The sequence below is a fragment of the Taudactylus pleione genome, unplaced genomic scaffold (assembly GCF_031769625.1).
Source record: "Taudactylus pleione unplaced genomic scaffold, aTauple2 ptg000047l, whole genome shotgun sequence".
Classification (NCBI taxonomy): domain Eukaryota; kingdom Metazoa; phylum Chordata; class Amphibia; order Anura; family Myobatrachidae; genus Taudactylus; species Taudactylus pleione.
Window position 1 is genome coordinate 4,991,976 of NW_028284449.1, and position 23,951 is coordinate 5,015,926.

At 45.9% G+C, this 23,951-nt stretch overlaps 1 protein-coding gene across 1 annotated transcript in view; it reads left to right on the top strand.

The window, feature by feature from the left end:
* The window catches only part of LOC148537624 (inositol 1,4,5-triphosphate receptor associated 1-like), a gene marked incomplete at its 3' end in the record, with an annotated part of 186,260 nt that overhangs the window by 50,182 nt on the left and 112,127 nt on the right, over positions 1 to 23,951 (top strand). The window contains exon 3 of the mRNA XM_088460517.1: positions 4,272 to 4,348. Coding sequence (XP_088316643.1) covers positions 4,272 to 4,348 — 77 coding nt within the window. The remainder of the gene's footprint in view (positions 1 to 4,271; positions 4,349 to 23,951) is intronic.

Genomic DNA, 23,951 nt, shown 5'->3' on the forward strand with positions numbered 1-23,951 from the left:
CATGAAAGGGAGGGGTCATACCAAGTAGAAAAGAGAGGGGGGGTTTAACCCCCTATTGTTCCTCAGCACACTGAATTATACTAGCAACAATATATGAAGACTATATGGTAATAGAAATCAAGAGATATTAGTTGCATGCATTTGCAAATACATGGGAAGCTGCTAGGCCACGTCAAGGCTTCTCTGTCACTAGCAGTCCCTACACTAAACTGTTCAGGTCCAGGGCGCAGAGCACCCCAAAATAACATCCAGCCCAGGACCCCCCCAGGGCATCACACGAAAAATGTAAAAGGAGTGACAGTGCAGTGTAAAGTATAGAAGTGTGCAAGTAATTACTAAGTGTTAAAGGGTTAAAATATATGTGAAAAATTACATAGGCGAGTGTTAAACCCCCCTCTCTTTTACGCTGCGCAACCCTCCTGTCAATTATATGCTGGCGCGCCAGGTAAACAGAAGGTGAAAGACACAAAGTGGATTCATAGCAAATCATACTCACCATAACCAGGTGGGCCCAGAACCTCCTCTACAATGCTTCTGCGAGGAAGCCATCTTCAATGTTTTCACGCGGTGGAGCTGCCAACTCGTCCGCCATGGCCATCTCAACACGCACTGGATCATTATCCGAACTAGCCACCGCACTGGAACAGTAGCCGCACTAACTACTGCATCATCTTGAGGAACCACCGCGGAGGCAGGCAGACCAGTAACAGAACCAGGTGGTCCCACAACATCATCTTCAAAGATTTTACGCGGAGCAGCCACCGGCTTGACCGCCGGAGCCGTCTCGACACATACAGAATCAACAGCCGCTCGAGTCTTCTCACAAAACTCCTCCCGCATCTACAGGAAATAGGTAAGGAAAAGCACAGGAGGCCCTGTTGTGGGAGCGGGGGAAGTGAGTGGCCGGACAGATAATAGAGCTGGCAGGCAACCCGGAAGTGAGGGGGAAACTGGTGCACCCAGGAGCAGCCAATGGTCGCAGGGAGAAAATAAAATGAAAATAAAAAGGTGGGGGGGGGCACCTGGTGGAATAGAGGTGTAAGATGAGGAATGGTACATGCAAAAGGGGCGGGGGGGAGGTTGAGGAGACATTGATAAGAGGAAATTAGGAAAAATGGGGGGGTTTGTTGAAATGGGGAGCAAGCCTGGAGAAACAATGACATCTGCCATGGGGGGGGGGCCTGCCCAGAACCCCCTAAACAAAATGAGAAGTGAGGAAGACACTGGGAGTGGAGGTAACAGGGCCTTGCGTGGAAGAGGCATGCAGAAAAAATGTGATCCCGCTGCCTGTGGCAATCTGCCTGGGTGAAGGGGGGGGGCCTGTGGGCCCTAACAGGGGTGGCAGAATGGTTGCCCTGGCGAGCAGTGCTGAGGCGCACCGCCCAAAATGGCCACCGGGATTTTAAGATGGCTGCCAGGCCCGCCACAAGGGCAGGGCACCGGAACCACCCAAAGCTGGGGGGTGGCATAGCCAACCCATCTGGGGACTACACCACAGGGTTAGCCGCTGAAGGGGGGGGAGGTGTGTAACTGCAGAGTGCGCAGCGGGAACATAGGATACGGGGGCTGCAGACGCGGGCAGTCCACAGGCGAGGCAGAGGCAAGTAAGCTGCCGGAGCTTGCTTGCGCAGGCAGAAGCCACCGGTGCCTGGGGAAACCTTGGCAGGTGAGGGGGTTGAGGGGGGTGCTGCCCACACATGAGAAAAGCGAAGCAGGTGGGGGGACTAATACAAGGAGGTGTGGGGGGATGGGATGGGTCAGCCGGCGTGGACACTGTATGGCTGGCTGAAAGATGGCATAAGTGAGAAAGCAGGGACACAGGGACCAAAGAAAGGCAAATAAAATACAAAGTAAGAAAGAATGTATAAAAAGGAGCAAAGATACTCAGCCCGATCCTGTTTCAAAGATCCAGAAAAATGAGGCTGTCTACATTCAAGCAAGCCAATATATACTGATCATCTGACCACTCCCTCACGCAATATCATTGGCTCACCCAACCAGCTGACCAGACAGCCTTATAATCTGCCCAGCAACAAGGCTGTCATCAACAGCCATACAGCAAAAAACATAGTATTCTTAGTTATACTCACGCTTATCCAGCCTTCGCCTACTATTCCTGCAGAAGCTGCTGACAATGAGATAATGGTTCAAAGCCTCCAAGAAGGTTTACAGTGTAGTCACTGTGTATAGTCTGTGCTGCTAAAGACTAAACAACTATGTAACTGAAAAAAAGCAAATGACGTGTTGTGTATATGATGTATGTGTATGACGTGTTGTGTATATGATGTATGTGTATGACGTGTTGTGTATATGATGTATGTGTATGACGTGTTGTGTATATGATGTATGTGTATGACGTGTTGTGTATATGATGTATGTGTATGATGTGTTGTGTATATGATGTATGTGACTTAAGTGTATGACAGGTTGTATATGTGTTTCATTGTGTATATAACATATGTTTCCGAAGTGTAGTGGATATGACGGATGTATGATGTGTTCTGCATATGACTTATGTGTATGATGTGTTGTGCATATGACGTGTGTGACATGTAGTATATGTGACCTACATGCAGGGACTGATGTGAATGGCTGAATACTCTCTGTACAGCACTGTGGTATATATGTGTGTGTACATGTGATAGGGAATATAGAGTGTAAGCTCCTCTGGGGCAGGGACTGATGTGAATGGCTGATATACTCTCTGTACAGCACTGCGGTATATGTGTGTGTACATGTGATGGGGAATATAGAGTGTAAGCTCCTCTGGGGCAGGGACTGATGTGAATGGCTGATATACTCTCTGTACAGCACTGCGGTGTATGTGTGTGTATATATGATAGGGTATATATAGTGTAAGCTCCTCTGGGGCAGGGGCTGATGTGAATGGCTGATATACTCTCTGTACAGCACTGTGGTGTATGTGTGTGTACATGTGATAGGGAATATAGAGTGTAAGCTCCTCTGGGGCAGGGACTGCTGTGACTGATATACTCTCTGTACAGCACTGCGGTGTATGTGTGTGTACATGTGATAGGGAATATACAGTGTAAGCTCCTCTGTGGCAGGGACTGATGTGAATGGCTAAATACTTTCTGTACAGCACTGCGGTATATGTGTGTGTACATGTGATGGGGAATATAGAGTGTAAGCTCCTCTGGGGCAGGGACTGATGTTAATGGCTGATATACTCTCTGTACAGCACTGTGGTGTATGTGTGTGTATATATGATAGGGTATATATAGTGTAAGCTCCTCTGGGGCAGGGGCTGATGTGAATGGCTGATATACTCTCTGTACAGCACTGTGGTGTATGTGTGTGTACATGTGATAGGGAATATAGAGTGTAAGCTCCTCTGGGGCAGGGACTGCTGTGACTGATATACTCTCTCTACAGCACTGCGGTGTATGTGTGTGTACATGTGATAGGGAATATACAGTGTAAGCTCCTCTGTGGCAGGGACTGATGTGAATGGCTAAATACTTTCTGTACAGCACTGCGGTATATGTGTGTGTACATGTGATGGGGAATATAGAGTGTAAGCTCCTCTGGGGCAGGGACTGATGTGAATGGCTGATATACTCTCTGTACAGTGCTGCGGTATATGTGTGTGTACATGTGATAGGGAATATAGAGTGTAAGCTCCTCTGGGGCAGGGACTGATGTGAATGGCTGATTACTCTCTGTACAGCACTGTGGTGTATGTGTGTGTATATGTGACAGGGAATATAGAGTGTAAGCTCCTCTGGGGCAGGGACTGATGTGAATGGCTGATTACTCTCTGTACAGCACTGTGGTGTATGTGTGTGTATATGTGATAGGGAATATAGAGTGTAAGCTCCTCTGGGGCAGGGACTGATGTGAATGGACAAATATTCGCTGTACAGCACTGTGGTGTATGTGTGCGCTATTTAAATAACCAGTAATAATAATTATGATAGTATGGCATATTTGTATGACGTGTTGTGTATAGGACGTATGATTATGATGTGTTTATATGATGTGTGTATATGACATGTCTAGGACGTGTTTTGTATATGACATGTTTTGTATATGAAGTATGAGTATATGACGTGTGTTCATGACATGTGTATGACGTGTTGTGTATATGAGATGTGTATAAAATGTTTTGTATATGATGCATATTTATGGCCTGTTGTATTTATGACATGGTTATAGTGTGTTGTGTATATGATGTATGTGTATGATATATTGTGTATATGATGTGTTATATGATGTATGTGTATGAAGTATTGTGTATTGTCCTCTAGACCACACAGTCCATCGGTCAGAAGCAGCCGGCAGTCCAGATCGTCGTCCTCATCCAGCAGTTCCCTGATATCAGTGGGTAAGTTGTGGAATGGCGCTGTGCTTAGTGTATGAGATAACGGCGCTGTGCTTAGTGTTAGGGATATGAGATAATGGCGCTGTGCTTAGTGTTAGGAGTATGGGATAATGGCGCTGTGCTTAGTGTTAGGAGTATGGGATAATGGCGCTGTGCTTAGTGTTAGGAGTATGAGATAACGGCGCTGTGCTTAGTGTTAGGAGTATGAGATAATGGCGCTGTGCTTAGTGTTAGGAGTATGAGATAATGGCGCTGTGCTTAGTGTTAGGAGTATGAGATAATGGCGCTGTGCTTAGTGTTAGGAGTATGGGATAATGGCGTTGTGCTTAGTGTTAGGAGTATGAGATATTGGCGCTGTGCTTAGTGTTAGGAGTATGGGATAATGGCGCTGTGCTTAGTGTTAGGAGTATGAGATAATGGCGCTGTGCTTAGTGTTAGGAGTGTGAGATAATGGCGCTGTGCTTAGTGTTAGGGGTAGGAGATAATGGCGCTGTGCTTAGTGTTAGGAGTATGAGATAATGGCGCTGTGCTTAGTGTTAGGAGTATGGGATAATGGTGCTGTGCTTAGTGTTAGGAGTATGGGATAATGGCGCTGTGCTTAGTGTTAGGAGTATGAGATAATGGCGCTGTGCTTAGTGTTAGGAGTATGGGATAATAGCGCTGTGCTTAGTGTTAGGAGTATGAGATAATGGCGCTGTGCTTAGTGTTAGAGGTATGAGATAATGGTGCTGTGCTTAGTGTTTGGAGTATGAGATGATGGCGCTGTGCTTAGTGTTAGGAGTATGAGATAATGGCGCTGTGCTTAGTGTTAGGAGTATGAGATAATGGCGCTCTGCTTAGTGTTAGGGATATGAGATAATGGCGCTGTGCTTAGTGTTAGGAGTATGAGATAATGGCGCTCTGCTTAGTGTTAGGAGTATGAGATAATGGCGCTGTGCTTAGTGTTAGGAGTATGGGATAATGGCGCTGTGCTTAGTGTTAGCAGTATGGGATAATGGCGCTGTGCTTAGTGTTAGGAGTATGAGATAATGGCGCTGTGCTTAGTGTTAGGAGTATGAGATAATGGCGCTGTGCTTAGTGTTAGGAGTATGAGATAATGGCGCTGTGCTTAGTGTTAGGAGTATGAGATAATGGCGCTCTGCTTAGTGTTAGGGATATGAGATAATGGCGCTGTGCTTAGTGTTAGGAGTATGAGATAATGGCGCTGTGCTTAGTGTTAGGAGTATGAGATAATGGCGCTCTGCTTAGTGTTAGGGATATGAGATAATGGCGCTGTGCTTAGTGTTAGGAGTATGAGATAATGGCGCTGTGCTTAGTGTTAGGAGTATGAGATAATGGCGCTCTGCTTAGTGTTAGGGATATGAGATAATGGCGCTCTGCTTAGTGTTAGGAGTATGAGATAATGGCGCTGTGCTTAGTGTTAGGAGTATGAGATAATGGCGCAGTGCTTAGTGTTAGGAGTATGAGATAATGGCGCTGTGCTTAGTGTTAGGAGTATGAGATAATGGCGCAGTGCTTAGTGTTAGGAGTATGAGATAATGGCGCTGTGCTTAGTGTTAGGGGTAGGAGATAATGGCGCTGTGCTTAGTGTTAGGAGTATGAGATAATGGCGCTGTGCTTAGTGTTAGGAGTATGAGATAATGGCGCTGTGCTTAGTGTTAGGAGTATGAGATAATGGCGCTGTGCTTAGTGTTAGGGGTATGAGATAATGGCGCTGTGCTTAGTGTTAGGAGTATGAGATAATGGCGCTGTGCTTAGTGTTAGGAGTATGAGATAATGGCGCTGTGCTTAGTGTTAGGAGTATGAGATAATGGCACTGTGCTTACAGTTAGGAGTATGAGATAATGGCGCTGTGCTTAGTGTTAGGAGTATGAGATAATGGCGCTGTGCTTAGTGTTAGCAGTATGAGATAATGGCGCTGTGCTTAGTGTTAGGAGTATGGGATAATGGCGCTGTGCTTAGTGTTAGGGGTAGGAGATAATGGCGCTGTGCTTAGTGTTAGGGGTATGGGATAATGGCGCTGTGCTTAGTGTTAGGAGTATGAGATAATGGCGCTGTGCTTAGTGTTAGGAGTATGAGATAATGGCGCTGTGCTTAGTGTTAGGAGTATGGGATAATGGCGCTGTGCTTAGTGTTAGGGGTATGGGATAATGGCGCTGTGCTTAGTGTTAGGAGTGTGAGATAATGGCGCTGTGCTTAGTGTTAGGAGTATGGGATAATGGCGCTGTGCTTAGTGTTAGGGGTAGGAGATAATGGCGCTGTGCTTAGTGTTAGCAGTATGAGATAATGGCGCTGTGCTTAGTGTTAGGGGTATGGGATAATGGCGCTGTGCTTACAGTTAGGAGTATGAGATAATGGCGCTGTGCTTAGTGTTAGGAGTATGAGATAATGGCGCTGTGCTTAGTGTTAGGAGTATGGGATAATGGCGCTGTGCTTAGTGTTAGGAGTATGAGATAATGGCGCTGTGCTTAGTGTTAGGAGTATGGGATAATGGCGCTGTGCTTAGTGTTAGGAGTATGGGATAATGGCGCTGTGCTTACAGTTAGGAGTATGAGATAATGGCGCTGTGCTTAGTGTTAGGAGTATGGGATAATGGCGCTGTGCTTAGTGTTAGGAGTATGGGATAATGGCGCTGTGCTTAGTGTTAGGAGTATGGGATAATGGCGCTGTGCTTAGTGTTAGGAGTATGAGATAATGGCGTTGTGCTTAGTGTTAGGAGTATGAGATAATGGCGCTGTGCTTAGTGTTAGGAGTATGGGATAATGGCGCTGTGCTTAGTGTTAGGAGTATGGGATAATGGCGCTGTGCTTAGTGTTAGGAGTATGGGATAATGGCGCTGTGCTTAGTGTTAGGGGTAGGAGATAATGGCGCTGTGCTTAGTGTTAGGAGTATGAGATAATGGCGCTGTGCTTAGTGTTAGGAGTATGAGATAATGGTGCTGTGCTTAGTGTTAGGAGTATGGGATAATGGCGCTGTGCTTAGTGTTAGGAGTATGGGATAATGGCGCTGTGCTTAGTGTTAGGAGTATGAGATAATGGCGCTGTGCTTAGTGTTAGGAGTATGAGATAATGGCGCTGTGCTTAGTGTTAGCAGTATGAGATAATGGCGCTGTGCTTAGTGTTAGGAGTATGAGATAATGGCGCTGTGCTTAGTGTTAGGTGTATGAGATAATGGCGCTGTGCTTAGTGTTAGGAGTATGAGATAATGGCGCTGTGCTTAGTGTTAGGAGTATGAGATAATGGCGCTGTGCTTAGTGTTAGGAGTATGAGATAATGGCGCTGTGCTTAGTGTTAGGAGTATGAGATAATGGCGCTGTGCTTAGTGTTAGGAGTATGAGATAATGGCGCTGTGCTTAGTGTTAGGAGTATGAGATAATGGCGCTGTGCTTAGTGTTAGGAGTATGAGATAATGGCGCTGTGCTTAGTGTTAGGGGTATGAGATAATGGCGCTGTGCTTAGTGTTAGGAGTATGGGATAATGGCGCTGTGCTTAGTGTTAGGAGTATGAGATAATGGCGCTGTGCTTAGTGTTAGGAGTATGAGATAATGGCGCTGTGCTTAGTGTTAGGAGTATGAGATAATGGCGCTGTGCTTAGTGTTAGGAGTATGAGATAATGGCGCTGTGCTTAGTGTTAGGAGTATGAGATAATGGCGCAGTGCTTAGTGTTAGGAGTATGAGATAATGGCGCTGTGCTTAGTGTTAGGGGTATGAGATAATGGCGCTGTGCTTAGTGTTAGGGGTATGAGATAATGGCGCTGTGCTTAGGCGCTGTGCTTAGTGTTAGGAGTATGAGATAATGGCGCTGTGCTTAGTGTTAGGGGTAGGAGATAATGGCGCTGTGCTTAGTGTTAGGGGTATGAGATAATGGCGCTGTGCTTAGTGTTAGGAGTATGAGATGATGGCGCTGTGCTTAGTGTTAGGGGTAGGAGATAATGGCGCTGTGCTTAGTGTTAGGGGTATGGGATAATGGCGCTGTGCTTAGTGTTAGGGGTAGGAGATAATGGCGCTGTGCTTAGTGTTAGGAGTATGAGATAATGGCGCTGTGCTTAGTGTTAGGAGTATGGGATAATGGCGCTGTGCTTAGTGTTAGGAGTATGAGATAATGGCGCTGTGCTTAGTGTTAGCAGTATGAGATAATGGCGCTGTGCTTAGTGTTAGGGGTAGGAGATAATGGCGCTGTGCTTAGTGTTTGGAGTATGAGATAATAGCGCTGTGCTTAGTGTTAGGAGTATGAGATAATGGCGCTGTGCTTAGTGTTAGGGGTAGGAGATAATGGCGCTGTGCTTAGTGTTAGGAGTATGAGATAATGGCGCTGTGCTTAGTGTTAGGAGTATGAGATAATAGCGCTGTGCTTAGTGTTAGGAGTATGGGATAATGGCGCTGTGCTTAGTGTTAGGAGTATGGGATAATGGCGCTGTGCTTAGTGTTTGGAGTATGAGATGATGGCGCTGTGCTTAGTGTTAGGGGTATGAGATAATGGCGCTGTGCTTAGTGTTAGGAGTATGGGATAATGGCGCTGTGCTTAGTGTTAGGAGTATGAGATAATGGCGCTGTGCTTAGTGTTAGGAGTATGGGATAATGGCTTAGTGTTAGGTGTATGAGATAATGGCGCTGTGCTTAGTGTTAGGAGTATGAGATAATGGCGCTGTGCTTAGTGTTAGGAGTATGAGATAATGGCGCTGTGCTTAGTGTTAGGAGTATGAGATAATGGCGCTGTGCTTAGTGTTAGGAGTATGAGATAATGGCGCTGTGCTTAGTGTTAGGAGTATGGGATAATGGCGCTGTGCTTAGTGTTAGGAGTATGAGATAATGGCGCTGTGCTTAGTGTTAGGAGTATGGGATAATGGCGCTGTGCTTAGTGTTAGGAGTATGAGATAATGGCGCTGTGCTTAGTGTTAGGAGTATGGGATAATGGCGCTGTGCTTAGTGTTAGGAGTATGAGATAATGGCGCTGTGCTTAGTGTTAGGAGTATGGGATAATGGCGCTGTGCTTAGTGTTAGGAGTATGAGATAATGGCGCTGTGCTTAGTGTTAGGAGTATGAGATAATGGCGCTGTGCTTAGTGTTAGGAGTATGAGATAATGGCGCAGTGCTTAGTGTTAGGAGTATGAGATAATGGCGCTGTGCTTAGTGTTAGGGGTATGAGATAATGGCGCTGTGCTTAGTGTTAGGGGTATGAGATAATGGCGCTGTGCTTAGGCGCTGTGCTTAGTGTTAGGAGTATGAGATAATGGCGCTGTGCTTAGTGTTAGGGGTAGGAGATAATGGCGCTGTGCTTAGTGTTAGGGGTATGAGATAATGGCGCTGTGCTTAGTGTTAGGAGTATGAGATAATGGCGCTGTGCTTAGTGTTAGGAGTATGAGATGATGGCGCTGTGCTTAGTGTTAGGGGTAGGAGATAATGGCGCTGTGCTTAGTGTTAGGGGTATGAGATAATGGCGCTGTGCTTAGAGTTAGGAGTATGAGATAACGGCGCTGTGCTTAGTGTTAGGAGTATGAGATAATGGCGCTGTGCTTAGTGTTAGGAGTATGAGATAATGGCGCTGTGCTTAGTGTTAGGAGTATGAGATAATGGCGCTGTGCTTAGTGTTAGGAGTATGAGATAATGGCGCTGTGCTTAGTGTTAGGGGTATGGGATAATGGCGCTGTGCTTAGTGTTAGCAGTATGAGATAATGGCGCTGTGCTTAGTGTTAGGAGTATGAGATAATGGCGCTGTGCTTAGTGTTAGGGGTAGGAGATAATGGCGCTGTGCTTAGTGTTTGGAGTATGAGATAATAGCGCTGTGCTTAGTGTTAGGAGTATGAGATAATGGCGCTGTGCTTAGTGTTTGGAGTATGAGATAATAGCGCTGTGCTTAGTGTTAGGAGTATGAGATAATGGCGCTGTGCTTACAGTTAGGAGTATGAGATAATGGCGCTGTGCTTAGTGTTAGGAGTATGAGATAATAGCGCTGTGCTTAGTGTTAGGAGTATGAGATAATGGCGCTGTGCTTAGTGTTAGGAGTATGAGATAATGGCGCAGTGCTTAGTGTTAGGGGTATGAGATAACGGCGCTGTGCTTAGTGTTAGGAGTATGAGATAATGGCGCTGTGCTTAGTGTTAGGAGTATGAGATAATGGCGCTGTGCTTAGTGTTAGGAGTATGAGATAATGGTGCTGTGCTTAGTGTTAGGGGTATGGGATAATGGCGCTGTGCTTAGTGTTAGGGGTATGAGATAATGGCGCAGTGCTTAGTGTTAGGGGTATGAGATAACGGCGCTGTGCTTAGTGTTAGGAGTATGAGATAATGGCGCTGTGCTTAGTGTTAGGAGTATGAGATAATGGCGCTGTGCTTAGTGTTAGGAGTATGAGATAATGGTGCTGTGCTTAGTGTTAGGAGTATGAGATAATGGCGCTGTGCTTAGTGTTAGGAGTATGAGATAATGGCGCTGTGCTTAGTGTTAGGGGTATGAGATAATGGCGCTGTGCTTAGTGTTAGGGGTAGGAGATAATGGCGCTGTGCTTAGTGTTTGGAGTATGAGATAATAGCGCTGTGCTTAGTGTTAGGAGTATGAGACAATGGCGCTGTGCTTAGTGTTAGGGGTATGGGATAATGGCGCTGTGCTTAGTGTTAGGAGTATGAGATAATGGCGCTGTGCTTAGTGTTAGGAGTATGAGATAATGGCGCTGTGCTTAGTGTTAGGGGTAGGAGATAATGGCGCTGTGCTTAGTGTTTGGAGTATGAGATAATAGCGCTGTGCTTAGTGTTAGGAGTATGAGATAATGGCGCTGTGCTTAGTGTTAGGGGTAGGAGATAATGGCGCTGTGCTTAGTGTTAGGAGTATGAGATAATAGCGCTGTGCTTAGTGTTAGGAGTATGGGATAATGGCGCTGTGCTTAGTGTTAGGAGTATGGGATAATGGCGCTGTGCTTAGTGTTTGGAGTATGAGATGATGGCGCTGTGCTTAGTGTTAGGAGTATGAGATAATGGCGCTGTGCTTAGTGTTAGGAGTATGGGATAATGGCGCTGTGCTTAGTGTTAGGAGTATGAGATAATGGCGCTGTGCTTAGTGTTAGGAGTATGGGATAATGGCGCTGTGCTTAGTGTTAGGAGTATGGGATAATGGCGCTGTGCTTAGTGTTAGGAGTATGGGATAATGGCGCTGTGCTTAGTGTTAGGAGTATGAGATAATGGTGCTGTGCTTAGTGTTAGGGGTATGAGATAATGGCACTGTGCTTAGAGTTAGGAGTATGAGATAATGGCGCTGTGCTTAGTATTAGGAGTATGAGATAATGGCGCTGTGCTTAGTGTTAGGAGTATGGGATAATGGCGCTGTGCTTAGTGTTAGGAGTATGAGATAATGGCGCTGTGCTTAGTGTTTGGAGTATGAGATAATAGCGCTGTGCTTAGTGTTAGGAGTATGAGATAATAGCGCTGTGCTTAGTGTTAGGAGTATGAGATAACGGCGCTGTGCTTAGTGTTAGGAGTATGAGATAACGGCGCAGTGCTTAGTGTTAGGGGTATGAGATAACGGCGCTGTGCTTAGTGTTAGGAGTATGAGATAACGGCGCTGTGCTTAGTGTTAGGGGTATGAGATAACGGCGCTGTGCTTAGTGTTAGGAGTATGAGATAACGGCGCTGTGCTTAGTGTTAGGAGTATGAGATAATGGCGCTGTGCTTAGTGTTAGGGGTATGGGATAATGGCGCTGTGCTTAGTGTTAGGAGTATGAGATAATGGCGCTGTGCTTAGTGTTAGGGGTAGGAGATAATGGCGCTGTGCTTAGTGTTTGGAGTATGAGATAATAGCGCTGTGCTTAGTGTTAGGAGTATGAGACAATGGCGCTGTGCTTAGTGTTAGGGGTATGGGATAATGGCGCTGTGCTTAGTGTTAGGAGTATGAGATAATGGCGCTGTGCTTAGTGTTAGGAGTATGAGATAATGGCGCTGTGCTTAGTGTTAGGGGTAGGAGATAATGGCGCTGTGCTTAGTGTTTGGAGTATGAGATAATAGCGCTGTGCTTAGTGTTAGGAGTATGAGATAATGGCGCTGTGCTTAGTGTTAGGGGTAGGAGATAATGGCGCTGTGCTTAGTGTTAGGAGTATGAGATAATAGCGCTGTGCTTAGTGTTAGGAGTATGGGATAATGGCGCTGTGCTTAGTGTTAGGAGTATGGGATAATGGCGCTGTGCTTAGTGTTTGGAGTATGAGATGATGGCGCTGTGCTTAGTGTTAGGAGTATGAGATAATGGCGCTGTGCTTAGTGTTAGGAGTATGGGATAATGGCGCTGTGCTTAGTGTTAGGAGTATGAGATAATGGCGCTGTGCTTAGTGTTAGGAGTATGGGATAATGGCGCTGTGCTTAGTGTTAGGAGTATGGGATAATGGCGCTGTGCTTAGTGTTAGGAGTATGGGATAATGGCGCTGTGCTTAGTGTTAGGAGTATGAGATAATGGTGCTGTGCTTAGTGTTAGGGGTATGAGATAATGGCACTGTGCTTAGAGTTAGGAGTATGAGATAATGGCGCTGTGCTTAGTATTAGGAGTATGAGATAATGGCGCTGTGCTTAGTGTTAGGAGTATGGGATAATGGCGCTGTGCTTAGTGTTAGGAGTATGAGATAATGGCGCTGTGCTTAGTGTTAGGAGTATGAGATAATGGCGCTGTGCTTAGTGTTAGGAGTATGAGATAATGGCGCTGTGCTTAGTGTTAGGAGTATGAGATAATGGCGCTGTGCTTAGTGTTAGGAGTATGAGATAATGGCGCTGTGCTTAGTGTTAGGAGTATGGGATAATGGCGCTGTGCTTAGTGTTAGGAGTATGAAATAATGGCGCTGTGCTTAGTGTTAGGAGTATGGGATAATGGCGCTGTGCTTAGTGTTAGGAGTATGAGATAATGGCGCTGTGCTTAGTGTTAGGAGTATGAGATAATGGCGCTGTGCTTAGTGTTAGGAGTATGGGATAATGGCGCTGTGCTTAGTGTTAGGAGTATGAGATAATGGCGCTGTGCTTAGTGTTAGGAGTATGGGATAATGGCGCTGTGCTTAGTGTTAGGAGTATGAGATAATGGCGCTGTGCTTAGTGTTAGGAGTATGAGATAATGGCGCTGTGCTTAGTGTTAGGAGTATGAGATAATGGCGCTGTGCTTAGTGTTAGGAGTATGGGATAATGGCGCTGTGCTTAGTGTTAGGAGTATGAGATAATGGCGCTGTGCTTAGTGTTAGGAGTATGGGATAATGGCGCTGTGCTTAGTGTTAGGAGTATGGGATAATGGCGCTGTGCTTAGTGTTAGGAGTATGGGATAATGGCGCTGTGCTTAGTGTTAGGAGTATGGGATAATGGCGCTGTGCTTAGTGTTAGGAGTATGAGATAATGGCGCTGTGCTTAGTGTTAGGAGTATGAGATAATGGCGCTGTGCTTAGTGTTAGGAGTATGAGATAATGGCGCTGTGCTTAGTGTTAGGAGTATGAGATAATGGCGCTGTGCTTAGTGTTAGGGGTAGGAGATAATGGCGCTGTGCTTAGTGTTAGGAGTATGAGATAATGGCGCTGTGCTTAGTGTTAGGAGTATGAGATAATGGCGCTGTGCTTAGTGTTAGGAGTATGGGATAATGGCGCTGTGCTTAGGCGCTGTGCTTAGTGTTAGGAGTATGAGATAATGGCGCTGTGCTTAGTGTTAGGAGTATGGGATAATGGCGCTGTGCTTAGTGTTAGGAGTATGGGATAATGGCGCTGTGCTTAGTGTTAGGGGTATGGGATAATGGCGCTGTGCTTAGTGTTAGGAGTATGGGATAATGGCGCTGTGCTTAGTGGTAGGAGTATGGGATAATGGCGCTGTGCTTAGTGTTAGGAGTATGGGATAATGGCGCTGTGCTTAGTGTTAGGAGTATGAGATAATGGTGCTGTGCTTAGTGTTAGGAGTATGAGATAATGGCGCTGTGCTTAGTGTTAGGAGTATGAGATAATGGCGCTGTGCTTAGTGTTAGGGGTATGAGATAATGGCGCTGTGCTTAGTGTTAGGAGTATGAGATAATGGCACTGTGCTTAGTGTTAGGGGTAGGAGATAATGGCGCTGTGCTTAGGCGCTGTGCTTAGTGTTAGGAGTATGAGATAATGGCGCTGTGCTTAGTGTTAGGAGTATGAGATAATGGCGCTGTGCTTAGTGGTAGGAGTATGAGATAATGGCGCTGTGCTTAGTGTTAGGAGTATGAGATAATGGCGCTGTGCTTAGTGTTAGGAGTGTGAGATAATGGCGCTGTGCTTAGTGTTAGGAGTATGAGATAATGGCGCTGTGCTTAGTGTTAGGAGTATGAGATAATGGCACTGTGCTTAGTGTTAGGAGTATGAGATAATGGCGCTGTGCTTAGTGTTAGGAGTATGGGATAATGGCGCTGTGCTTAGTGTTAGGGGTATGGGATAATGGCGCTGTGCTTAGTGTTAGGGGTAGGAGATAATGGCGCTGTGCTTAGGCGCTGTGCTTAGTGTTAGGAGTATGAGATAATGGCGCTGTGCTTAGTGTTAGGAGTATGAGATAATGGCGCTGTGCTTAGTGGTAGGAGTATGAGATAATGGCGCTGTGCTTAGTGTTAGGAGTATGAGATAATGGCGCTGTGCTTAGTGTTAGGAGTGTGAGATAATGGCGCTGTGCTTAGTGTTAGGGGTATGAGATAATGGCGCTGTGCTTAGTGTTAGGAGTATGAGATAATGGCGCTGTGCTTAGTGTTAGGAGTATGAGATAATGGCGCTGTGCTTAGTGTTAGGAGTATGAGATAATGGCGCTGTGCTTAGTGTTAGGGGTATGAGATAATGGCGCTGTGCTTAGTGTTAGGAGTATGAGATAATGGCGCTGTGCTTAGTGTTAGGAGTATGAGATAATGGCGCTGTGCTTAGTGTTAGGAGTATGGGATAATGGCGCTGTGCTTAGTGTTAGGAGTATGAGATAATGGCACTGTGCTTAGTGTTAGGAGTATGAGATAATGGCGCTGTGCTTAGTGTTAGGAGTATGGGATAATGGTGCTGTGCTTAGTGTTAGGAGTATGAGATAATGGCGCTGTGCTTAGTGTTAGGAGTATGGGATAATGGCGCTGTGCTTAGTGTTAGGAGTATGAGATAATGGTGCTGTGCTTAGTGTTAGGGGTATGAGATAATGGTGCTGTGCTTAGTGTTATTGGTAGGAGATAATGGCGCTGTGCTTAGTGTTAGGGGTAGGAGATAATGGCGCTGTGCTTAGTGTTAGGAGTATGAGATAATGGCGCTGTGCTTAGTGTTAGGGGTAGGAGATAATGGCGCTGTGCTTAGTGTTAGGGGTAGGAGATAATGGCGCTGTGCTTAGTGTTAGGGGTAGGAGATAATGGCGCTGTGCTTAGTGTTAGGAGTATGGGATAATGGCGCTGTGCTTAGTGTTAGGAGTATGGGATAATGGCGCTGTGCTTAGTGTTAGGAGTATGAGATAATGGCGCTGTGCTTAGTGTTAGGAGTATGGGATAATGGCGCTGTGCTTAGTGTTAGGAGTATGAGATAATGGCGCTGTGCTTAGTGTTAGGAGTATGGGATAATGGCGCTGTGCTTAGTGTTAGGGGTATGGGATAATGGCGCTGTGCTTAGTGTTAGGAGTATGGGATAATGGCGCTGTGCTTAGTGTTAGGAGTATGAGATAATGGCGCTGTGCTTAGTGTTAGGAGTATGGGATAATGGCTTAGTGTTAGGTGTATGAGATAATGGCGCTGTGCTTAGTGTTAGGAGTATGAGATAATGGCGCTGTGCTTAGTGATAGGAGTATGAGATAATGGCGCTGTGCTTAGTGTTAGGAGTATGAGATAATGGCGCTGTGCTTAGTGTTAGGGGTATGAGATAATGGCGCTGTGCTTAGTGTTAGGAGTATGGGATAATGGCGCTGTGCTTAGTGTTAGGGGTAGGAGATAATGGCGCTGTACTTAGTGTTAGGAGTATGGGAAAATGGCTTAGTGTTAGGAGTATGAGATAATGGCGCTGTGCTTAGTGTTAGGAGTATGAGATAATGGCGCTGTGCTTAGTGTTAGTAGTATGAGATAATGACGCTGTGCTTAGTGTTAGGGGTATGAGATAATGGCTCTGTGCTTAGTGTTAGGGGTATGAGATAATGACGCTGTGCTTAGTGTTAGGTGTATGAGATAATGGCGCTGTGCTTAGTGTTAGGGGTAGGAGATAATGGCGCTGTGCTTAGTGTTAGGAGTATGGGATAATGGCGCTGTGCTTAGTGTTAGGAGTATGAGATAATGGCGCTGTGCTTAGTGTTAGCAGTATGAGATAATGGCGCTGTGCTTAGTGTTAGGAGTATGAGATAATGGCGCTGTGCTTAGTGTTAGGAGTATGAGATAATGGCGCTGTGCTTAGTGTTAGGAGTATGGGATAATGGCGCTGTGCTTAGTGTTAGGAGTATGAGATAATGGCGCTGTGCTTAGTGTTAGGAGTATGGGATAATGGCGCTGTGCTTAGTGTTAGGAGTATGAGATAATGGCGCTGTGCTTAGTGTTAGGAGTATGGGATAATGGCGCTGTGCTTAGTGTTAGGAGTATGAGATAATGGCGCTGTGCTTAGTGTTAGGAGTATGAGATAATGGCGCTGTGCTTAGTGTTAGGAGTATGAGATAATGGCGCTGTGCTTAGTGTTAGGAGTATGAGATAATGGCGCTGTGCTTAGTGTTAGGAGTATGGGATAATGGCGCTGTGCTTAGTGTTAGGAGTATGAGATAATGGCGCTGTGCTTAGTGTTAGGAGTATGAGATAATGGCGCTGTGCTTAGTGTTAGGAGTATGAGATAATGGCGCTGTGCTTAGTGTTAGGAGTATGAGATAATGGCGCTGTGCTTAGTGTTAGGAGTATGAGATAATGGCGCTGTGCTTAGTGTTAGGAGTATGGGATAATGGTGCTGTGCTTAGTGTTAGGGGTATGAGATAATGGCGCTGTGCTTAGTGTTAGGAGTATGGGATAATGGCGCTGTGCTTAGTGTTAGGAGTATGAGATAATGGCGCTGTGCTTAGTGTTAGGGGTAGGAGATAATGGCGCTGTGCTTAGTGTTAGGAGTATGAGATAATGGCGCTGTGCTTAGTGTTAGGGGTAGGAGATAATGGCGCTGTGCTTAGTGTTAGGAGTATGGGATAATGGCGCTGTGCTTTGTGTTAGGGTTATGGGATAATGGCGCTGTGCTTAGTGTTAGGAGTATGGGATAATGGCGCTGTGCTTAGGCGCTGTGCTTAGTGTTAGGAGTATGGGATAATGGCGCTGTGCTTAGTGTTAGGAGTATGAGATAATGGTGCTGTGCTTAGTGTTAGGAGTATGAGATAATGGCGCTGTGCTTAATGTTAGGAGTATGAGATAATGGCGCTGTGCTTAGTGTTAGGGGTATGAGATAATGGCGCTGTGCTTAGTGTTAGGAGTATGAGATAATGGCGCTGTGCTTAGTGTTAGGAGTATGAGATAATGGCGCTGTGCTTAGTGTTAGGAGTATGAGATAATGGCGCTGTGCTTAGTGTTAGGAGTATGGGATAATGGCGCTGTGCTTAGTGTTAGGGGTATGGGATAATGGCGCTGTGCATAGTGTTAGGGGTAGGAGATAATGGCGCTGTGCTTAGTGTTAGGAGTATGAGATAATGGCGCTGTGCTTAGTGTTAGGAGTATGAGATAATGGCGCTGTGCTTAGTGTTAGGAGTATGAGATAATGGCGCTGTGCTTAGTGTTAGGAGTATGGGATAATGGCGCTGTGCTTAGTGTTAGGGGTATGGGATAATGGCGCTGTGCTTAGTGTTAGGGGTAGGAGATAATGGCGCTGTGCTTAGGCGCTGTGCTTAGTGTTAGGAGTATGAGATAATGGCGCTGTGCTTAGTGTTAGGAGTATGAGATAATGGCGCTGTGCTTAGTGTTAGGAGTATGAGATAATGGCGCTGTGCTTAGTGTTAGGGGTATGAGATAATGGCGCTGTGCTTAGTGTTAGGAGTATGAGATAATGGCGCTGTGCTTAGTGTTAGGAGTATGAGATAATGGTGCTGTGCTTAGTGTTAGGAGTATGAGATAATGGCGCTGTGCTTAGTGTTAGGAGTATGAGATAATGGCGCTGTGCTTAGTGTTAGGAGTATGAGATAATGGCGCTGTGCTTAGTGTTAGGAGTATGGGATAATGGCGCTGTGCTTAGTGTTAGGGGTATGGGATAATGGCGCTGTGCTTAGTGTTAGGGGTAGGACATAATGGCGCTGTGCTTAGGCGCTGTGCTTAGTGTTAGGAGTATGAGATAATGGCGCTGTGCTTAGTGTTAGGAGTATGGGATAATGGCGCTGTGCTTAGTGTTAGGAGTATGAGATAATGGCGCTGTGCTTAGTGTTAGGAGTATGAGATAATGGCGCTGTGCTTAGTGTTAGGAGTATGAGATAATGGCGCTGTGCTTAGTGTTAGGAGTATGAGATAATGGCGCTGTGCTTAGTGTTAGGAGTATGGGATAATGGCGCTGTGCTTAGTGTTAGGGGTATGGGATAATGGCGCTGTGCTTAGTGTTAGGGGTAGGACATAATGGCGCTGTGCTTAGGCGCTGTGCTTAGTGTTAGGAGTATGAGATAATGGCGCTGTGCTTAGTGTTAGGAGTATGGGATAATGGCGCTGTGCTTAGTGTTAGGAGTATGGGATAATGGTGCTGTGCTTAGTGTTAGGGGTATGAGATAATGGTGCTGTGCTTAGTGTTATTGGTAGGAGATAATGGCGCTGTGCTTAGTGTTAGGGGTAGGAGATAATGGCGCTGTGCTTAGTGTTAGGAGTATGAGATAATGGCGCTGTGCTTAGTGTTAGGGGTAGGAGATAATGGCGCTGTGCTTAGTGTTAGGGGTAGGAGATAATGGCGCTGTGCTTAGTGTTAGGGGTAGGAGATAATGGCGCTGTGCTTAGTGTTAGGAGTATGGGATAATGGCGCTGTGCTTAGTGTTAGGAGTATGGGATAATGGCGCTGTGCTTAGTGTTAGGAGTATGGGATAATGGCGCTGTGCTTAGTGTTAGGAGTATGAGATAATGGCGCTGTGCTTAGTGTTAGGAGTATGGGATAATGGCGCTGTGCTTAGTGTTAGGGGTATGGGATAATGGCGCTGTGCTTAGTGTTAGGAGTATGGGATAATGGCGCTGTGCTTAGTGTTAGGAGTATGAGATAATGGCGCTGTGCTTAGTGTTAGGAGTATGGGATAATGGCTTAGTGTTAGGTGTATGAGATAATGGCGCTGTGCTTAGTGATAGGAGTATGAGATAATGGCGCTGTGCTTAGTGTTATGAGTATGAGATAATGGCGCTGTGCTTAGTGTTAGGAGTATGGGATAATGGCGCTGTGCTTAGTGTTAGGGGTAGGAGATAATGGCGCTGTGCTTAGTGTTAGGAGTATGAGATAATGGCGCTGTGCTTAGTGTTAGGAGTATGAGATAATGGCGCTGTGCTTAGTGTTAGGAGTATGGGATAATGGCGCTGTGCTTAGTGTTAGGAGTATGAGATAATGGCGCTGTGCTTAGTGTTAGTAGTATGAGATAATGACGCTGTGCTTAGTGTTAGGGGTATGAGATAATGGCTCTGTGCTTAGTGTTAGGGGTATGAGATAATGACGCTGTGCTTAGTGTTAGGTGTATGAGATAATGGCGCTGTGCTTAGTGTTAGGGGTATGAGATAATGACGCTGTGCTTAGTGTTAGGTGTATGACATAATGGCGCTGTGCTTAGTGTTAGGGGTAGGAGATAATGGCGCTGTGCTTAGTGTTAGGAGTATGGGATAATGGCGCTGTGCTTAGTGTTAGGAGTATGAGATAATGGCGCTGTGCTTAGTGTTAGGAGTATGAGATAATGGCGCTGTGCTTAGTGTTAGGAGTATGGGATAATGGTGCTGTGCTTAGTGTTAGGGGTATGAGATAATGGCGCTGTGCTTAGTGTTAGGAGTATGGGATAATGGTGCTGTGCTTAGTGTTAGGAGTATGAGATAATGGCGCTGTGCTTAGTGTTAGGGGTAGGAGATAATGGCGCTGTGCTTAGTGTTAGGAGTATGAGATAATGGTGCTGTGCTTAGTGTTAGGGGTAGGAGATAATGGCGCTGTGCTTAGTGTTAGGAGTATGGGATAATGGCGCTGTGCTTTGTGTTAGGGTTATGGGATAATGGCGCTGTGCTTAGTGTTAGGAGTATGGGATAATGGCGCTGTGCTTAGTGTTAGGAGTATGAGATAATGGCGCTGTGCTTAGTGTTAGGAGTATGGGATAATGGCGCTGTGCTTAGTGTTAGGAGTATGGGATAATGGCGCTGTGCTTAGTGTTAGGGGTATGGGATAATGGCGCTGTGCTTAGTGTTAGGAGTATGGGATAATGGCGCTGTGCTTAGTGTTAGGAGTATGAGATAATGGTGCTGTGCTTAGTGTTAGGAGTATGAGATAATGGCGCTGTGCTTAATGTTAGGAGTATGAGATAATGGCGCTGTGCTTAGTGTTAGGAGTATGAGATAATGGCGCTGTGCTTAGTGTTAGGAGTATGGGATAATGGCGCTGTGCTTAGTGTTAGGAGTATGGGATAATGGCGCTGTGCTTAGTGTTAGGGGTATGGGATAATGGCGCTGTGCTTAGTGTTAGGAGTATGGGATAATGGCGCTGTGCTTAGTGTTAGGAGTATGAGATAATGGTGCTGTGCTTAGTGTTAGGAGTATGAGATAATGGCGCTGTGCTTAGTGTTAGGAGTATGAGATAATGGCGCTGTGCTTAGTGTTAGGGGTATGAGATAATGGCGCTGTGCTTAGTGTTAGGAGTATGAGATAATGGCGCTGTGCTTAGTGTTAGGAGTATGAGATAATGGCGCTGTGCTTAGTGTTAGGAGTATGAGATAATGGCGCTGTGCTTAGTGTTAGGAGTATGGGATAATGGCGCTGTGCTTAGTGTTAGGGGTATGGGATAATGGCGCTGTGCTTAGTGTTAGGGGTAGGAGATAATGGCGCTGTGCTTAGGCGCTGTGCTTAGTGTTAGGAGTATGAGATAATGGCGCTGTGCTTAGTGTTAGGAGTATGAGATAATGGCGCTGTGCTTAGTGTTAGGAGTATGAGATAATGGCGCTGTGCTTAGTGTTAGGAGTGTGAGATAATGGCGCTGTGCTTAGTGTTAGGGGTATGAGATAATGGCGCTGTGCTTAGTGTTAGGAGTATGAGATAATGGCGCTGTGCTTAGTGTTAGGAGTATGAGATAATGGCGCTGTGCTTAGTGTTAGGAGTATGAGATAATGGCGCTGTGCTTAGTGTTAGGGGTATGAGATAATGGCGCTGTGCTTAGTGTTAGGAGTATGAGATAATGGCGCTGTGCTTAGTGTTAGGAGTATGAGATAATGGCGCTGTGCTTAGTGTTAGGAGTATGAGATAATGGCGCTGTGCTTAGTGTTAGGAGTATGGGATAATGGCGCTGTGCTTAGTGTTAGGGGTATGGGATAATGGCACTGTGCTTAGTGTTAGGGGTAGGAGATAATGGCGCTGTGCTTAGGCGCTGTGCTTAGTGTTAGGAGTATGAGATAATGGCGCTGTGCTTAGTGTTAGGAGTATGGGATAATGGCGCTGTGCTTAGTGTTAGTAGTATGAGATAATGGCGCTGTGCTTAGTGTTAGGAGTATGGGATAATGGCGCTGTGCTTAGTGTTAGGAGTATGAGATAATGGCGCTGTGCTTAGTGTTAGGAGTATGGGATAATGGTGCTGTGCTTAGTGTTAGGGGTATGAGATAATGGTGCTGTGCTTAGTGTTATTGGTAGGAGATAATGGCGCTGTGCTTAGTGTTAGGAGTATGAGATAATGGTGCTGTGCTTAGTGTTAGGGGTAGGAGATAATGGCGCTGTGCTTAGTGTTAGGGGTAGGAGATAATGGCGCTGTGCTTAGTGTTAGGGGTAGGAGATAATGGCGCTGTGCTTAGTGTTAGGAGTATGGGATAATGGCGCTGTGCTTAGTGTTAGGGGTAGGAGATAATGGCGCTGTGCTTAGTGTTAGGGGTAGGAGATAATGGCGCTGTGCTTAGTGTTAGGAGTATGGGATAATGGCGCTGTGCTTAGTGTTAGGAGTATGGGATAATGGCGCTGTGCTTAGTGTTAGGAGTATGAGATAATGGCGCTGTGCTTAGTGTTAGGAGTATGAGATAATGGCGCTGTGCTTAGTGTTAGGGGTAGGAGATAATGGCGCTGTGCTTAGTGTTAGGAGTATGGGATAATGGCGTTGTGCTTAGTGTTAGGAGTATGGGATAATGGCGCTGTGCTTAGTGTTAGGAGTATGGGATAATGGCGCTGTGCTTTGTGTTAGGGTTATGGGATAATGGCGCTGTGCTTAGTGTTAGGAGTATGGGATAATGGCGCTGTGCTTAGTGTTAGGAGTATGAGATAATGGCGCTGTGCTTAGTGTTAGGAGTATGGGATAATGGCGCTGTGCTTAGTGTTAGGGGTATGGGATAATGGCGCTGTGCTTAGTGTTAGGGGTAGGAGATAATGGCGCTGTGCTTAGGCGCTGTGCTTAGTGTTAGGAGTATGAGATAATGGCGCTGTGCTTAGTGTTAGGAGTATGAGATAATGGCGCTGTGCTTAGTGTTAGGAGTATGAGATAATGGCGCTGTGCTTAGTGTTAGGAGTATGGGATAATGGCGCTGTGCTTAGTGTTAGGAGTATGAGATAATGGCGCTGTGCTTAGTGTTAGGAGTATGAGATAATGGCGCTGTGCTTAGTGTTAGGGGTATGAGATAATGGCGCTGTGCTTAGTGTTAGGGGTATGAGATAATGGCGCTGTGCTTAGTGTTAGGGGTAGGAGATAATGGCGCTGTGCTTAGTGTTAGGAGTATTTGATAACGGCGCTGTGCTTAGTGTTAGGAGTATGAGATAATGGCGCTGTGCTTAGTGTTAGGAGTATGAGATAATGGCGCTGTGCTTAGTGTTAGGAGTATGGGATAACGGCGCTGTGCTTAGTGTTAGGAGTATGAGATAATGGCGCTGTGCTTAGTGTTAGGAGTATGAGATAATGGCGCTGTGCTTAGTGTTAGGGGTATGAGCTAAAGGCGCTGTGCTTAGTGTTAGGAGTATGAGATTACGGCGCTGTGCTTAGTGTTAGGAGTATGGGATAACGGCGCTGTGCTTAGTGTTAGGAGTATGAGATAATGGCGCTGTGCTTAGTGTTAGGGGTAGGAGACAATGGCGCTGTGCTTAGTGTTAGGGGTAGGAGATAATGGCGCTGCGCTTAGTGTTAGGAGTATGAGATAATGGCGCTGGGACAGTCCCTTGATGACCCTCTGGTCTCGCTCACCACCTGCACTTGGAAGGAATAGATGCACAGGTCACATATGGGAGAGCATGACCAGTCCTTAGTAAATAGGTACATACTGTATATATTAGTATTCATCGGATTAGTGCATTTGTGAATCCTGCGATTAGATAATAGCTGCACATTGGGCTGGATTCACTACGGTTCACAATATTGCGTACGCACGCAGTTCAACTGCAATAGTATGCTAATCCATTGGGATCGCAATGCAATCTCAGCACTACTTACGGACGCCCCCTTTACTTAGCCCATATAAGTACTGTTCAGCAAGATTGCAAAACCATCGGTAACATGGAGTACGATCGCAGCATCACGCACATTTACACAAGCTCTT